This window comes from Physcomitrium patens, chromosome 16 (assembly GCF_059467195.1).
Source record: "Physcomitrium patens ecotype Gransden chromosome 16, ASM5946719v1, whole genome shotgun sequence".
Lineage (NCBI taxonomy): Eukaryota > Viridiplantae > Streptophyta > Bryopsida > Funariales > Funariaceae > Physcomitrium > Physcomitrium patens.
This window is the reverse complement of record NC_143425.1, coordinates 11076199-11095615: the sequence shown is the minus strand read 5'-3', so window position 1 is coordinate 11095615 and position 19417 is coordinate 11076199. Positions and strand designations below refer to the sequence as shown.

General features: G+C 31.2%; 1 protein-coding gene across 1 annotated transcript; it reads left to right on the top strand.

The window, feature by feature from the left end:
- Positions 1–469: 469 nt before the first annotated feature.
- Positions 470–3412, top strand: LOC112293681 (uncharacterized). Its single transcript, XM_024543384.3, has 2 exons — positions 470–2112; positions 2285–3412. Exons 1-2 carry the CDS (start codon positions 1514–1516, stop codon positions 3003–3005), a joined length of 1320 nt encoding a protein of 439 aa, XP_024399152.1. The 5' UTR covers positions 470–1513; the 3' UTR covers positions 3006–3412.
- The last annotated feature ends 16005 nt before the right edge of the window (positions 3413–19417 follow it).

Here is a 19417-nt window from a genome sequence, read left to right as displayed (position 1 = left end):
AATTCATTTATTCATTTATCTATTTATTGGTATTTTTTTCAATTTATTTATAAAGGTAACTATCAATATCCATGCAAATTCTCATGTTTTCCAGGGCATTGAATACGAAAGTGAGAATGACGAGGGGACGGTCACGGGATTAGAACACGTTCCCCCCTCTCCCCTTCCTCCCATGGGACGACGAGATTTTGCGTATTTCCACAGTCCACAGCGATGGGACCCACTGTGCCGAGTCGCGGTCACCCAAACCCACGAAGGATAGTAGCCGGCCAAAGCCTAAGCCCAGCAGGATTGCAGTTGGTCCGTCCCATCAGATGCCAGCTGTGTCACAGTCAGAGCTGGGTGGTGCATTCGTTACAGCTGGACCCCTAACCCCACCCCAAGAATCTGCCTCGCAGGGGATGAACAGAGCCACCCCATATGAATCCATCCAGGCATCCCCGAATGAGCTGTCTGTTCGTCGACCCCCCCCCCTGCTCTTCCATCTTCTCTCTCTAACGTTGTGCCTGGTCGTCGTCGCCATGTCCCAGTTCGCATGCTTCCGCTGCTGCAGGCCTCTTTTAGCGATCTGATCCCTGCTGTGCTCCGCTGTCTCTGTTGTGCTCAGCGTGATTTTTGGCCTTCCTTGCTTGGTCATTGCACCTCTGTATCATTGCTCTGCACTTTCCAGGCGCTTCTGCAGTTTCGAGTGGCGGCAGATGCCTCGTTTACGAATGTGTGCATTTGTTGGTTTTTAAGTGGAGAAGGAGGAATCTGGTTACGGGTCGGTTGTTTTGAACAAGGTTGGAAGCGTAACCTTCCAGTGACGAGTTGGCTTTGGAAAGGCGAGGCACATGTATGGGAAGGGAAGTTAGTTGTTCCAGTGCGTCTCATTTTGCGATTAGGTCAGTGACGAGTGAGTGGAGGAGAAGAGTGGACTGGGGACGGCCGGCGGAGATATTGGTTTCGTAATTGTGCATGTTTGGTCATAGGGAGACTTCTGTGAGTCTGTTTGCTGAGTGCGGTAGAGCGATCTGAAGTAGCAGAACTGGGACGTTTGTTTGTTGATTGAGAAGTGTAGTTATGGTGTGTGTGGCGACTTGTCGGTGTTGAATTTGCGTGAATAACGACGGCGTGGTGTAGTTGCTTTCATCTGGAAGTCGAAAAACGAGTGCGTAGCTAGCTAATCGTTTGACGTTGTTTTAACGAGTGCGAAACACTGCGAGAACGTTGTGTCTAATGTTTAGTCGAGAGAACCTTTTAAGCTGATGAGTAGGGTGATGCATTCTACCGTGCTGTGAGTGGTAGCATTTGGGAAGTGCACAAAGAGATAATCCGGTTCTCAGTACAGAAATGCGCATTGTCATGGAAGGTTATGGGATGTTTGTAACGCTTAGGCCACTGGGAAGAAATGAGAAACAGTTTGAATAACAATATTTCGTCAACGTTGTACGCATTTCTCATCTGAAGACGAGTGAGCCCTGCGTCGAAGCTTGTGATAAAGAGCACTTAACTAATGCTTTGAAAGAAAGTCATGGAGCCCCGCCCGTTTATCAGAGTGGCCGTGTGTGGCCTTGGCCTCCGTATTCCGGTTTCTTCAAAGGCGTCTCGAGGGGGTGTACATGCTGCCGCATCTCCTTGTTACTGTGAGATAAGTCTACCAAATTTCCCCTTGGAAACGGTTCCAATTCCGCTGATAGGTTCCACTACTTCTACTACAGGGCCGGATAGAAACAATACTGCAGCTAGTTTTTATCTGGATGAGTCCGCACTGGAGAAATTGTTACTACCTTCATGCATGCGAAGAAAGATACCTTGTCTAGCTGCAGCAGTGTATTCTGGAAAACAGAAGCTGGGTACATTTCGGTTGCCCGTAGGGATCGATTGGGCTGAAGGAAAACGCGCAGTGCTATACAGTGGTTGGACTAGCATTGGAAATGCGAAGGTTGATGGGGGTAAACCAGGTGCAGGCGCAGAGCTTCATGTCGAAGTGAGAGTAGAGGTAGACCCTCGGTACATGTTTCAGTTTGAGAAGGTGACGGCATTGAGTCCTCAGATCATCCAGGTGTCCAGCAAGAACAAACAATCAATCTTTAGCTGCAAATTCAGCCGCGATAAGTTATCTCGTTGCCGGTTAGTATTCTTCTCTCTGCAATGCAATTCTTTTCTAGCGCTCTTGATTATACGCTCGTTCTGACAGTTACATTCATCTGGCACATGTGTGGTGATCATAGTGGCAACCGCTTACTCATTGTCTTCCCTCGCAGCTCGTAACACGTTGTATCTTTGTGCTTTGTCACCGCAGAGTTGGTACTAGTGATATCTCGTCAAGCAGTTCTTCATTAGAAGGTAGGGAGAAGCGGAAGGAGAGGAAAGGGTGGCTTGTCATGATACACGACCTGTCTGGGTCTCCAGTTGCAGCGGCATCCATGGTTACACCCTTCGTGCCGTCAGCAGGATCTGATTATGTCGCCCGTTCGAATCCAGGAGCATGGTTGATTCTGCGTCCGGAGTCTTCTGGCGCTGATAGTTGGAGACCTTGGGGCCGCTTAGAGGTTTGGAGAGAGAGGGGTGGGAAGGGTATGGGTTCTCGGTTCAAGCTTATGGCTGAAGGTGGAGGGGTGCCAGGCGTTGGAAGTGGTGTGTTGAGTTCGGAGACCTTCCTGTCTGCTAAGAAAGGAGGAGAGTTTACTATTGACGCTAGGAGGTTCAAGATGGAGGTCCCTTCTGGAACTTCTCCAGCGGGGGTTTCTAGAGCAAGCAGTTTGAGCCCAAAAAGCAGTGGAGAGCTGTACTCCGGTTCAGGATTACATGGCGTGGGAGAGTTTGTAATGAGCTGTGGAGTGCGAGGTGATAGAGACTCCACCAAACCGTTAGTACAAGTGGCCATGCGTCATGTTAGCTGTGTGGAAGATGTTGCTGTTTTCATAGCACTTGCAGCTGCTATGGATCTGAGTGTCGATGCTTGCCAACCCTTCAGGCGTAGGCTGCGAAAGGAGCTTTCAGAGGCCTTGTCCTCTTCCTGAAATGTGGAAGACATGATTTTTGGTAGCTACACTTAGAAGCAGACGCTTAGATGCCTGCACCTAGTGTCATTGAAGTCGAGATTACTTGCCCCCTCCTGGTATTAGATAACTTGGGCGTTGAGAGCTTCGTTTAAGTTTGAGAACCTGGTCAGACTACATGTGCTTTGACCTTTGTATTTAATTGTAATTGTAGGGGCGTAGGGTAGAGAAATACCCCTTTTGTGGTGTAAAATAGTGTAACCATGGTTATTTACATGAAGGCTGCTGTGCCCAGGCCTTCTGTATTATACAAATGGTAACTCTTAGGGTTCATGACTGATGCTCAGCCCTCAGCACTTGCATGTGTCCCCTGAAAGTCTTACCTCAACTAATAGATTTAACAGATCTTCAGGTTTTGAGTTGTGGAATTGGAAGCAGCATTTCCAAGCAGAATGGAAGTCAACCACAACGAACTAACTCTATTGACTGGTCAGTGAATCAATGAGATATTATATATTTTCTCAGTGAGACCCAATGTGAAATTGAACTGAAACTGAACCATGATTACGCATTCCTGAATCGCTATCTTATCTCCCACAGGTTAAGAGTTCCAACAAATAGTGGAGTGAAATGTTCAAAACCTCTACTCCCATACACTAGAAGTTTTTTAAGTCTCCATGCAATTGCACAAGTACTTGAGGTGTTGAATTTGGACGATTAATCTTGAAACTTATCTGCCACTTCTGCGTCCATGAGAACTCTTCGTTAAAGGTCCAAGATTTAAAGATTTTCAAAGATTAGAAGCAAGTAAAGTAACTCACAAAACCTACTTCACAGAAAATCAAAGTAGAAGATGATGACCAAGTAAAATGAAGAAAACAAGTTGATTCTCTAAGCTCTTTGCTGAATGTAAGTAAAGAGAAACAAAGATGTATAGATAAAATTTGAGAGGCGATAAAGGCAATCCTCTTGACTGCAAGAAACAAAATATTATCATAATCCAAAAAGGTTTGGATAATGTGAGAGAAGAATATTGCCACAAAATCAGAGAAGAAATAGGAATCATACCATAGAAGTTCCACCATAGAAGAGGTTGTAAAAGGAATGCTAAAGATATAAGTGAAAAAGAAGGAAAATACAAGTGAAAAAGAAGTAAAGCATATTTTATGTAAAGTTAATAATCCAAAGAAACAAAAGCTCATAGAGTTAAAAATGAGAAATTTTATATTTTTTAAAGATGTTGAGCATTGATACAAGATTAATTGAGTTGAAAAATATAAAGAGGATATTAGAAATTTCTATGTTTTCATTAAAAAAAACGAACAAAAGATTGATTAGATGTTTTGTCTTTTTAAAAATCATTTTTCACAGAAGATCACAAATTTGAATCAAAGATTGACTGTAATAAATAGGAAATTTGAAAAAACTGCCACCTCAATTTTTCTTTACAAGAAGTTGAATTATCTAATAATACAGTTTGAATGTGCTAATTTTTCATTTTTATATTAATTCATATAAGAGTTATTAACTTGTTTATAGATCAAAATTGTAAAAAGAAGTGACTTCTTTGTATTGAAATCAAAGAAGTAGATTGAAAAGACCATAATAACTTAGTGTCTAAAACCACATGAATCCTTATCTATTTCTAAAACTACATGAATCCTTATCTACTTCTATTTTTAGAACTTCTTCCAAGGTTTGTTTTAAAAAACAAGACAAAATGGAAGAAACAAAAAAAATTTTGTACTATTTACAATGTTGACTTTGGATTATGTGTAAGTAAAGACACTAGAAGAAATACAAATCCAAACTCTTTTCTTATTGATCCAAATTATTTGTAACATTAGAAGATGTCTTTAAAACTAAGCATTTAAAGGAGCTTTTAGTAAGTAGTAAGATTGATCATAATAACTTAGTGTCTAAAACCAAACTACATGATAGGGCCTCTTATTTGCTAAATTAGGTAAAATTAGTAGAATCAAATAAAAAAAATCAATTGATTATTGTATAAAATATTTATTTAAAGACATATTATTTTTATAAATTAAAAAAATGATGATATACACATCAGCTATTCAATTTTTTAAAAAAATGGATAACAATTATGTTAAGATAGCCAATAATATTGTCAAGAGAACAATATGTAATATTTAATGTAAATTCTACAAACTTGTGGTTGTGTCATTTGATCTTTAATAGACAATAATTATCTTTTACTACTCAAAAGAATTTATTAATCTATAAAAATTTTAAAAATTATATATTCTAATACTTTAATGAATTTTTTATAAGAATAAAATAATAAACTTTATATATATATATATATATATATATATATATAAAATTTTGTATGAGATGAAAAAATAGAGTATTATTTATAATTTTAAAATTTTATTTTTTTTAAAAATATACATTCATAATATAATATAAAATTTAAATAAAGAAGAAAATTTTATTATAAGAAGTAAAATTCTATAAAAAAATTAAAATATATAAAAATAATAAATAATAATAAAATTTTAAATTTATAAATTACCATGGTGAGTTTTTGAATTTTTATAAGGATAATGAGAGACTTTTTATATTTATAACAATATGTCATTGAATATTTGTAGGATTTACATTGGATTCTTTTTGGAATTTATCTAGAAGTTTTAAAAATTATTTCTTTATAATTTTTTTAGGATTTTTTTTATTTAAAATCTCTATTTTAGGATTTCATTTTCGTTTATTTATATTTTATTTATGATTTCTTTAATATTAATTTAAGATTTTTTTTATGATTTTAAAGAATGAATTAAAATTTAATTAGAATTGTTAAGGTTGAATTAGAATTTATTTACATTTTTATTAGAATTTTTTGAATCTTGTTGCAATTTCTAATTTATCTTCCACATCCAAGTACTTGATACATTCTGAAGTAAGACAATCTATTATTCAACAATATTGCTTATGTTTATTGAGGATCACCAAATCTTAGATTAATTACTACTACTTAGAATTTAATCTTAATGTATTTTTATACTGTAAATGAAAGCAAAGACTTAAAATAAGTAATCTCAATGGTGGCAATATTCAAAATAATCTAGTTTTTGGTTGTACAAGGCAAAATAGGAATAAATGATTGTAGAATCTATGTTAGATGTATTATAATCTCTATAAGTAAAGGGTATTAGAAATGAAAGTCATCTTACTCTACATTTCGTTTTCTATACAACCTTACTAATGTTAAGTATTAAGACTTTGTTTTGTTTTGTTTTTTTTTGTTTTTTTTTTTCAATAGCTTAAAGGTCTATTCACATTTTCTTGTGATTTTTCATGTTTTTTAAAGTCTGAGTGGTTATGAGAAGTAGATCATCTTAATAATCAAGATGTTAGGATTTAGGATCTCTTAACTTTTAAATTCAAGTTTAAATTTAAATTTAAATATAGATTTATATTTACTTGTATTATAATACATTTTAAGTTTGGTGTTAGTTTTATACATAAAATAAACAATTTAGAATACTAATGTTGTAATTTCTTATTGAATTAGATTTTGGTACATTAAATTTGTAGGTTTAGAAGTTAAAAAAATTTATGATGTTTAAAAGACCTCTTATGGTACTAAGAAGTAAATTTTGAATATAAAAGTGATTTAAGGATTGAGAATCTAATTTGAAACAATTTAATTATTCATATGACTTGTAAAAGATATAAGATGTAAAATTAAGAGTATTTCGACAAAGAAAATATTGGTTTGTGTAGAAAGAAAGCAATTTGAAATTTTGAAGCAATAATACCTTCTTGCTGATTTTAGACTCCTTCTCTTGGTCTATTTTTATATATTTATTTTTTTTAGAAATGGCTTCAAATAAAAATGAATGCTTGGAGGTCATGAGAAGTTTAGAAGTGACAATTTCTACTATTGGATGGTAAAAATGGAACTTTTATCAATTTATTTTGATCTTTCAGATATTATGGATAGAAGTGAAGAACTTTCAAGCATGCATATTGATATGTAAAAGAAGAAATAATTTAAATGTCATAAGAAGAAGGCTTTTAGCTTAATTGCAATGAATATTTGTAAAACTAATTTTTCTAATATTGATGCTTGCAAACATCTAACAAAACATCAAAGACTCTCTCCAATATCTATGAGAGCAAGAACTTGTTTTATATTTTTTATACAAAAGAATATTCTTCAATTCCAAGATGGAAGAAGAAAACCTCATGACACACATCAATAAGGTGAATTATCTTACAAATCAACTTATAATTGTAGATATGTATATAGAAGATATAGATGTTGTCATGATTCTACTTATGAGTTTTTTGAAATCTTACAAATATCTAATTATAGTATTTATGAGTTTTTTAGAATCTTACAAATATCTAAATATAGCATTAAAATCCATCAAAAAAAATCCACAATAAACCACATGAGAGCAAGACTTAGCTATGAAGTGATTAAAAAGAAAGATAAAGAACTGCAAAGTATAGATTCAATATTCTATGCATGATAATGCAATAGAAGCTACTCAAATCAATAGGATAATATCAATGTTTTTATATTTGTGGCAAACTAAGATATTTTGCATGTAATTATTATAAAACTAAAAAGATAGAGAAGAAAAATGCAAAAAAACATTTAAAATAAGTATAGAAGATAAGATTATATATTTATGGCTATAAGAAGACCTCAAAGATTATTATGTCAAGATAGATTTTGGATTTAGGTTGTTCAAAAGTGTAGCATTTTATAAGTATTGATTTGATACTTATGAGGTTGTTTTGATAATAAATATAATTTTAGTAGATAGCGGCACATGTGAATCCATTTGAATCAATTCTATTATGATAGAGGTTGTTTTACATGGATGAACTAATTAGATCAGATTCAAAGATGTCTTCTATATGCGAAAGATGAGCAAAACCTACTTTTGATGAATAAGCTTATGATAGAAGGCTTTATGATTTATTTCAACATGATAAGATATTTTATAAAAGCATTAAATAGAAATATAGTTGCCATGAGCTTTAGAAAGAGAATTTATATTATTTCAATTATAAAAAGATTAATGGAGTGAAGTTAATTATATTTTTTGAATTTTCACAAGATAATAATAAGTTGGATGTATGACATCTTTGTCCTGGTAATTTAGATGTGAAGAATATGAAAGAATTCTAATCTATAATAAGTAGCTTAGATCTTAGTAATACAAATCAAAATGCAATGCAACCTACATATGAAGGATGTATACAAGGCAAACAATAAAGAACATTTTGTTTAAGTAGAGTAGTAATATATTCTACTAAGTTATTGGAAATTGTCTATTTTGATGTATGTAGAATTATAAGACCACAAGTATATCAAGTTTTTTTTTACTTTCAATAATAAACTTTTAAGATTGATTTGGATTTACATTCATAAAGCCAAGATTGAATGCTTTTGGAGGTTTTAATAGCTAAAATCTCTTAAGAAAAAAACAAAGTGGGTCAAATATTAAGATAGTGTATCCAAAAAATTAAGATGAGTACATATCTAAGCAGTTTAATGTTTATTTGAAAAATAAAAGAATTATTAGATAAACCAAAATTTTTTATAGTCTTCAAAAAATTGCTATTGTTGAAAATAAAAATTACATTGTTGTAGAGATGACTACGAGCATATACTTTATATTCAAAATCTTAGTTGTAAGTTTTAGAGTAAAGTTATTTTTAATGTTTTTAATATAAGAAGAATATGTCTTAGAAGTCATCTTGCATCAATGATATTACAACAAGCTTAGAGTAAAAGATAACCTCATATTTTACTTATGAAGATCCTTAGATGAATTACAAATGAAGATGTATTATATTCTATGAGATTCAAACTCGATGCAAAATATGTATTCTTAGATTATTATAAATGTACTAAGATATTTAGGTTAATGTGCTTGGATAGCAATAAGATCATGAAAAATTATAATGTTGAGTTTTTAGAGCATAAGAGTGCTTGTAAGCACTGTAAGATATATCAAAGTAAAAATAAATTATTTTTTTAAATATATTCTTCACAAAAAAGAAATAAAAAGAAGAAAAAGAGAATATAGATAGATAGATAAATAAATAAAATAATAAAGTAATGAAATCAAATGAAGAATCTAGGACTTTTAAGAACAATGTTTCTTTATTTTGAAAGACTAGTTAGGAATATTTAAATTGAAAAAAAGATGTTGTACCTAAAAATTAGCCTTTAATTGAAACGATTGATTTTTATATAGAAAAGAGGTATGTTAGACATAATGGTGTTGAAAAAAATCAATATTTATCTAATGAAAGGAGATATTTTATAAAGAAAAAAAGACTATTTTGTAAATAGTTGAAGAATGATATTTCTTTCTAAGTAAATAAAGAATATATAAAGGATATATAAGAAATAACGATTATAATTTTCAATGATCTTAGATTTGATTGTAAAAGTTTACTTAAAATCTACAAAATACATTTAAAAAATCATTGTAATAACTTTAAAAAATTTCACATATTAATTAGCTATAATACTCATAAAATTTTCTAAAATATAAATATATATATATATATATGTATATAATTCCAAATTATTTGAAATAAAATTAACTTTACAAAGTTCTTATTAAGACATAATTTATTCAAATTACTCAAAATCTATATTGAAATAAATATAATATTTTTTTTTCTTAAATTTATTCTCTATTCAACAAATAAATTCCATTCTTACAATATATGTGCACTTTTGTACCTTAGGATCTAATTTCAATCTTGGTTCATAATTGGTCATTTGGGGGTATCAATTTCTAAAATTTTAAGTATTTTTTTTCTTTCTAAAAGCTACTCTTTATCTTTTGATTAAAATTTTTATAATTTTTTTTAATCTATTTTTTTAATCTTATTTATAGTCCTATAAAATAAGTAGAATTATTTTTAATAAAAATATTAACATTGAATTTTTTTATTACTTCTTTATTTTTTAGTTATAATTTATTAAAATAATTTTCTATTATATATTTTAATTAATTTCTTTTATGTTTTTCTCTTTTTTTCTAATAGTTATGTCATAATATGACATTGTTGCTAAATTCATCACCATTAGGACCACTATAACAATTAGGACAACAATGGATTAAAAAAGGCTCCAAATAGATGAATGGACAATCTTCTTTTATATAGTATAATCTAAAGAGTTCTTGCTTATTATAATATTTTTTTTAATAATTTGATCATTTTGGTTCAAATCATAAAAAAGATAGATTTAATTAAAGTTATATTAAAGAAAGCATATAAGACAAATGATTTGAAAGAATTCTCATATTACCTTGGTTTTGATTTTGTGAGAGATTCTAATAATTATATCATTACAATGAATCAAAACAAGTACATTGAAGAAGTTGTGAAACAATTCAATATAAAAGAATGTAAACCAATTGCAATACTTCCTAATGCAAATTTGAAGTTCGTAAAGTTGAGAGATGAAATGCAAAGTATTTTATATAAGATGGCAATAGACTCATTTATGTATATGGTGGTGACCACAAAAGTGGATCTTGTATTTGATGTAAGGATTATGAGCCAACACATGTCTAAGTCTAGTTCTTTGCATTGGACAATGGTTAAGAGAATAATGATGAAATTAAAAGCCATGAAAGACTTTGAATTGTGCATTGCAAATAAAAACATTGATTTGTAAGGTTTTTGTGAAGTTGATTGGGCTAGAGAAAGAAATGATAGAAGATCAAAAACATAATAGATTTGCTTAGTTGGAATAAGAGCCATCTTATAGAATTACAAGAAACAACCAACCATTGGAAGATCAACTATAGAAATTGACTATATAACAACAAAGTATTATGCAATGGAAGAAATTTAGCTAAGATAATTCTTGACAAGCATTTGATTTGTACAATTGGAAGTAACTTTAATTATCTATGATAATCAAGAAATTTTTTTATATTTTTATAATTTAAAGAATCTTTTAAAAATCAAATATTTTAAAATTCAAGAGCATTTTATAAGAGAGAAGATTGAAGATGGTATAATAAATAAGAGATATTATGCTACAAAAGACGTATTTGTTAATTTGCTCACAAAATAAACAGTAAATAATAGACACTTGTCAAGGACATGAACTAAAAGAAGATGCTTAAACCTAAAAAATCTGTATTAAAAAAAATATGAAAAAATAGTAATAAAGTAGTATGTATATTAAAAAGAAACTGAAATGGCTATTGTCAAAAGACAAAGAAACTAAAAAGTCTTAAATTTAGACTAGAAGTAAGAAAGAAGTTGACAAGAATGAAGAAAGCTTTAGTCTTGTCTCTATATACATTATCTAACTAGGAGCTATGTGGCAATGTTCTATATGACTTTTAATATTTTTTGATTTTATAAGACACATGCCTTAGCTTACAAGACAAGTTTTCTATGTGTGGGCTACATAGTTAGCTTGTTCTTCAAGCTATCAATATGTGTGGCACATGGCCATTTTATTGACCACGTTTCTAACCTAAAAAGTCAATTAAAGACACCTATAAAGTCAAAGTAGTAACTATGAAGCTTCTATAAAAGATATTATAGTATTAACCTACTTTTACCTACTTTTATCTAAATCATATATGTAATTATTGGATTATATGTATATATTAGTGACATTACCTCCTCTTGCAGGGACGAGTTCTACTAAGAGTAATCTTCATATGCTGAGGAAATCCGAGATGCCGCAAATTGTATTTGCCACATACTTTGATCTTTGTTCTCTTCAAAGATAGTTAATAGGCCCTCTTAGCCATTGATAGTATTCAATACTAATGTAGAAAGACCACCATATTATTTGATCATTGTTGTGGCCTTCGTAATTTCTTTCAAATTAAATATTTGAAATATTATTAGGATTTATTCCTACCTCTAATAAAATCACCAAACATCAAGAGTCTCTTCCAAGGTCGTGATACCAAACACATTGTATCTTGCCATCTATTCGAGGAACGATATGTCATTCTTAAAGATCTTCATCTTGATTTTGTCATCTTAAAGGTTGTCACAATTGCAATGTTTCATTATTCTTCATCTTGATTTAGATGGATATCATCAATAAAAAGTATCCACCGCCTTTGCTATATTTATAAGATTTTTTACAAGCTCTCATGTGTATTCACTAATATCATATTTGCACCAATGGAAAAGATATTCTAATTTATTTTGGTGTCGCTTTGAGTATAGAAGTTCATCCACTTCGAACTCTTTATTATTATCCACTTCTATAAGAGGAAGTGGAGCTTATTTTTGCCTTGGTATATTCATAGTCTTGTATGGTTCAAAAAGAGATACGTGAAACTCAAGATGGATCTTTATTATCTCTAACAGATATAATCCATAAGCAACTAAATTGATTTGTCCACAAGTAGGAAAAGGTCTAAGCCTATATTAGTTCAACTTATTACAAGGATAAGTAGTTTTGATATTACAATAAAGCAAGTATACCTTATTATCTACATTAAATTGTGATTGTTCCTTTCAAAAAGCATATGCATTGATCTTTTATTCTTGAGCTTCATTTAATTGCACCTCCATTGTTGCATGTTACTCTATCAAATGATTTACCAAACCCTCTACCACAAGATTATTAATTTTTGAAAAGTCAAAAGTATTAAGTCGTGGATGGTAACCATAATTGGCAAAGAAAGATATTTATTGCATAGAAAAATGCATCGTATTATCATAAGCAAACTCTACCAATAGCAAGAGGATTCTCCAATTGTATTATTAATAATTGATACTATGCCTTAAGTATTGCTCCAAAACTTGGTTTATGTACTCTGTCTTTCCATCAATTTGAGGATGAAAGGTTGTGGAAAGCTTTTTGTCAACCTTTGAAATCTTAAAAAGAGTTCTCCAAAATCTTGATGCAAATTAAGTCTACCTATGTCAAAGACAACAACATAAAAATAAATAAACAAGTGAGACTTTTTTCAAAGAAAGATGATAAAATAGAAATAAATAAATAAATATGTATATTAAAAAAGAAGCTGGAATGGCTATTGCTAAAAGATAAGAAAACTAGAGACCCTTGAAACTAGATTAGAAGCAAGAAAGGAGTTGACAAGAGTGAAGAAGGCTTCACTCTTCCGTCTATATATATTATCTACCTATGAGCTATGTGACGATGTTCTATAGAACCTCCAAAAACGTGTTGACTTTGCACAACATATATCTTAACTTGTAAGGCAAGTTTTCTATGTGAGTGCCACATAATGAGCTTGTTTCGCAAGCTACCAATATGTGTGGCATGTGGTTAACTTGTTGACCAAGTTTCTAACCAATCAATCAAGTATAAACACATGTAAAGTCAAAGCAGCATCTATGAAGCTTCTAGGAAGCTTTTCTAGAAGATATTATGAAACTAATCTACATTTATCTACTTTCACCTATTCATATCACCTAAGTAAGAATTATAGTAAATATATATCCATGACATTACTCCCCTTTTTAGGGACGAGTTCTACCAGGAGTAGTATTCACATGTCGAAGAAGTCTAAGATGTGGCAAATTATATTTGCCACATACTCTGATCTTTGTTTTCTTTGAAGATGATTGATAGGGCCTCTCAACCATCGATAGTGTTCTATACCAAGGCAAGAAGTCCACCCAGTTATTTGATTGTTGTTGAAGCCTTCATAACTTCTTTCAAATAAAATATTTGGAACATCGTTACGAGTTGTTCCTACCTCTAGTAAAATCACCAAACATCGGGAGTCCTTTCTAAGGTTGTGATATCAAACGCGTTGTATCTTACCAACTATTTGAGTAAGAACATGTCTTTCTTGAGGATCTTCATCTCGATTGCATCGTCTAGAAGGTTGTGACAATCGTAATGTCTCATCTAGCAGATCATCAAATGAAGGCTCTTAAGTTGAATCCATTGGTTGTTGTTTTTTTTATCTTTTGAGTGTCACAACTACAAAGCAATTACAAACAAGGATTGAAAGTAGAATGTTATCTTGCTTAGATCTTGTTTCTTTTATAACGAAGATTTTTATCTTAATTTGGATGGATATTTTTGATAAAAAGCATCCATTATATTTTCTGCATTTGTAAGATTCTTTATTAGCTCTCATGTGTATTCACTAATATCATATCTGTTCCAATGGACAAGATATTCTAATTTATTTTGACACCACCTTAAAACTAGGATTTTTTCCATTTTCAACTCTTTATTATTATCTACTTATATAAGAGGAAGTCGAGCTTGTCTTCTTCTTGGTATGTCTATTGTCTTGTATGGTTCAAGAAGATACATGTGGAATATTGGATGGATTTTTATTGACTCCGATAGGTATAAACAATATACAACTGGATTGATTTGTATAGAAATAAAAAATGGTTCAAGCCTTCGATAGTCCAACTTGTCACAAGGACAAGTGGTCTTAATATTACAATGAAGTAACCATACCTTTTCACCCATATGGAATGGTAGTTGTTTCTTTTGATAGACATCTGCATTGATCTTTTATTATTTTTGAGCTTCTTTTAACTGTGCCTTTATTATTGCATGTAGCTCTAACAAATGATTTTCCAAATCTTTCGCTATAGGATTATCAGCTTTTGAAAAGTCAAAAGTATCAAGTTGTGGATGATTACCATAATTGGCAAAGAAAGGTGTTTATTTTGTAGAAGAATGTACCGTGTTATTATAAGCAAACTCTATCAATGGTAAAAGAGTTGTCCAATCATCTTGTTGGTAGTTGATAATAGATCTTAAATACTACTCCAAAATTTGATTAACATGCTCTGTTTGTCCATTAGTTTAAGAATGGAATGCTGAAGATAGTTTTACATCTACTTTTAGAATCTTGAAAAGAGTCTGCCAAAATCTTGATGCAAATTGAGTTTGCCTATTTGATATAATATCCTTGGATAATCTATGATAGCGATAGATATTGTCAAGAAAGATCTTAATTGTTTCTTCACCTGTGATAGATTTTATATATGATACAAAATGTGGCATCTTAGTAAAACAATCTACTATTACGAATATAGAGTCATAAGAATATGAGATTAGAAGATCAATGAAGAAATCCATAGAAACAGAAGATCGTGGTTGTTTTGGAATGTGTTATGGTTGAAGAAGTTTGTAAGGTCGATGACAAAGAGTTTTTGATCTTGAGCAAACATCATAAGATTGTACAAAATCTTTGACTGCCTTCTACATTTGTGGCCACCAAAAATTCCTAGTTATTAGTTCTAAAGTTTTATTGTACCCAAAATGTTCTACTGCTTGAAAGTCATGACAAGCTTAAAGAACACATAATCGAGCTTCACCTTTTGAAACATATAGGCGTTCCTTAAAATAAAGTAGATTATTCTTGAATTCAAACTTAGAAGTATTATAAGACTTTGAAGGATTTTTCTTAATATCACAAATAAGAGGATCAAAAGACATACTTGACTGAACTTGCTTAATGAAAGTTGAATCAACAGTTAGTATTGATTTCATTACTCAAAGATGAAAATGCTCTAGCTTGAAGAGAATTATCCGTTGCTGATCAAAAGAAGCATCTCCTTCTTTTGGTACAAGGTAAGATCATCTAGAGAGTGCATTTGACAAACCTTATTGTTTTCTCAGTCGATAAGTGATTTTGAATTCAAATCTTGAAAAAGACATATTCTAATGGACTTGGCAACGATTCAAAATACATGCTCACATAAAATATTCAAAGTTCTTCTGATCCATATATACAATGACTGGTCTAAGACCACCTTCTAGATAATGGCACCATTCTTGAAACGAATCCACGATTGCAAGAAGTTCTTTGTCATAGATCTCATAATTGATCTCAGTTGCTGAAATATTTTTGGAATAAAAAGCTATTGGATAAAGTTTATTATTTGTTTCTATTTGTGACAATACAACACTCAAAGCAAAGTCTGATATGTCTATTTCCATAAAAAAATGGTTTAGAAAAATTGATGCGATATAAGATTGGTGTAGAAACAAACACTGTCTTCAAAGCTTCAAATGCTACTTTTGTTTCTTGATTCTATTGAAGTTTGATTTTATAAATCAAACCTGTAAGTAGAGCAGCAACTTGAGAGAAGTCTTTGATGAAGATCCGATAGTAGTTGGCAAATCTTAAAAAGTATTGGACATCTCTTACCGTTTTTGAGATCTTCCAATCCATAATAGCTTAAACTTTTTTAGGATCCATCATTAGTCCATCATTTGAAATGATGTATCTTAAGAAGTCGACTTGAGTAGTGTGAAATATACACTTTTCTATTTTGGCATAAAGTCTCGCATCTCTTAGTTTTTATAACACACGACTAACATAAAGTTCATGTTCTTCTGTATTCTTAGAATAGATTAAAATATTATTGAGGTAACAAACAACAAAATCATCTGAAAACTTTCAAAAGACATCATTCATTAGATGTTGGAATGTTATTGGTGTATTTGTAAGTCCAAAAGGCATGACATTGTATTCGAAATTTCCATATCTTATTCAAAACGCAATCTTCCATTCATCTCTTTTTTTGATGCGTACTTAATTGTATACTCTTCATAGATCTATTTTGTATAGATCTTAGCTTGATTCAACTGATCAAGGAGTCTAGATATCAAAGATAGTAGGTACTTGTTCTTGATGGTGATTTTGTTGAGTCCTCGATAATTGACACACATCTGCAATGATGCATCTTTTTTCTTCACAAATAAAATCAGAGCTCGTGCTGGAAATTTGGAATGGCATATAAAATTCTTGGCCACATTCTCTTCAATATACTCTTTGAGTTCAGCCAACTCATTTTGTGATAAACTATAGATTGTTCCAAATGGCAGTAAAGCTCCTTCTTAAAGGTCAATTGAGTAATCATAGGAATGATGTTTCGGAAGAGTATCCACATTCTTCTTCTCAAATATATCTTGAAAATCTTAATATTGGCTCGAAATGCCAGTTAAAGTCTTTCTACTAATAGAAACAAGTGCGACATAAATGACACAAGGTGATCTTTCTTTTGTAGTAAAGAAAGCTCTTGCACCTACAAATACAAGTTTATTTGTACTAGACTTATGACTTTCTATTTGATTAACTATACTCTTAACTATACTTTCAAAGAAGTCAAGACTACAAGAAGTCCAATCTATTTTAGGATTATATTTTTTTAGCCATGATAAACCTAAAATGACTGGATTAGAGGAAGTTCTAATGATATTAAATATTACAAAGCTACTATGACCATTAGTTGTTATTTCTATAGGAAGGATTTTATGAGTAATATCTCTTGAAGACAACGAACGACCATCTATGACTTCTACATGAACAGATTTAGTTTTCTTTACTAAAAGTATGCTATGTCTTTTAGCAAATTCTTCATCTAAGAAACATGTTGAAGCTCCTGAATCTAGTAAGGCAGAGGCTTTGTGATATTTAGGTCCTAAAATAATATTTATCTTAAAAAAAAAAGAGAGATCTGAGGAGAGAATAGGACCTTCATTAGGTCTTATATAAGATTTGAGCCGCACAGTCCCTATTGTAGCTGGACTAATTCGTTTTCTGACATAATATCTTCTTTGATTATCGTACTCCTCATTTTATGGTTGTATTGCTTCTTTGGACAATATTTAGTAGAGTGCTTAGGTTTTCCACAATATAAGTACAATCTTTTTTGATGACAACGAATCTTTTCTTGCTTAGTAAGAGGTTTGAAACATACTACATCAATTTGCATATCCTCGACTTTCGAATGTATGTGTTAAAGAGATGTTGAAGTTTCCATTGAATTATAGTAACGTTGAGGTGTACTTGTACGATTCTCTAAATCGAAATTCAAAAAGATGATTTTCATACTTTATAACAAAGTCAATTGCTTGACTCAATGTTTAAAGATCAGGTAAGTTTAGCATTGATTTTTTCAGCTCACATTGTAATCCATAGAGAAATTGGCTAACAAGTGCAGCATCATCCCATTTGATATGAGTTACAAGTTGTCGAAATTGAAAAATATACAATGTTGCTGACCGATTGTTTTATTACAAAATACAGATCTTGTTGGTTAGGACACGAAATGCATCATGTTTTCCATACATGGATCAAAACTCCACCAAAAAAGCCTTCAGATTATCTAATATTGAATCTTGTCATATAAAAAAAGATGAAAACCATGATAATGTTGAATTTGAAAGAAGTGTACCAATGAATCTAACTTGCGATCTTGGAGTTGGATAGCTTTAGGATTGAAGTTCAATCTCAAATTGTACTTGATTGATAAATCCTCTAAATTTTGATCAAGTGCCATCAAACTTCTCAGATAGAGCAATTTTTAGTTCTTGAACACTGGAAGGGTGTTCCACAATAGGAGAAGGAATATGATTTGGTGTAGATGTTGAAGCAGCTCCAATCATTTCTATATCTTCACTTCTTGCCAATCTTATTGCTCCTTGTCATGGTAAATTGACTTGATACATCGCAAGCATTAACTCTCTCAATTGTTCTTGCATTTGTGCCATTGCACTTTTTATTTCAATAAGTTCTACGATGATAACACTTAGAATTGAAAAGATGTCTAATATCGCTCAAGAAAAATAAAAGAAAGGACTTGAGAAAAAAAAAAATACCAAGGATAATAGCAGCTTAGAAGAGGGTAATCTGCAACTTCTAATACGCTTATGTCTTATTAAGAGAAAGGAGTAATCTATTCTTAATCAAGATTAGATAAAACTCTAATATTATAAGTGCACTCTTGTCAATCTCTCAAGGACGAGAAATTGATAAAAATAAATAAATAAGTGATATTTTATTCATAGAAAGATGAAAAAATAGAAATAATTCAATATATATATTAAAAAAAAAAAAACTAGAATGGCTATTGCCAAAAGAGAAGAAAACTAGAGATCCTTGAAACTAAACTAGAAGTAAGAAAGAAGTTGATAAGAGTGAAGAAGGCTTCACTCTTGCATCTATATATACTATCTACTTAAGAGCTACGTGGCGATATTCTATTAGACCTCCAAAAATGTATTGACTTTGCACAACACGTATCTTAACTTGCAATGCAAGTTTTCTATATAGACGCCACACAGTGAGCTTGTTCCACAAGCTATCAACATGTATGGGACGTGGTTATCTTATTGACCAAGTTTCTAATCTACCAATTAAGTATAAACACATGTAAAGTAACGTCTATGAAGCTTCTAGGAAGCTTTTCTAGAAGATGTTATGAAATTAATCTACATTTACCTACTTCTACCTATTCATATCACCTAAGTATCAATTATAATAAATATATGTCTGTGAGATACTATCCGATATAATATCTTTTGGCATACCTCAATATCAATAGATATTATCAAAGAAAAGCTTGGCAGTTTTTTCATTTGTGATAGATTTTTTGCATGGTACAAAATGTATCATTTTAGTAAAATAATCTACTATTACAAATAT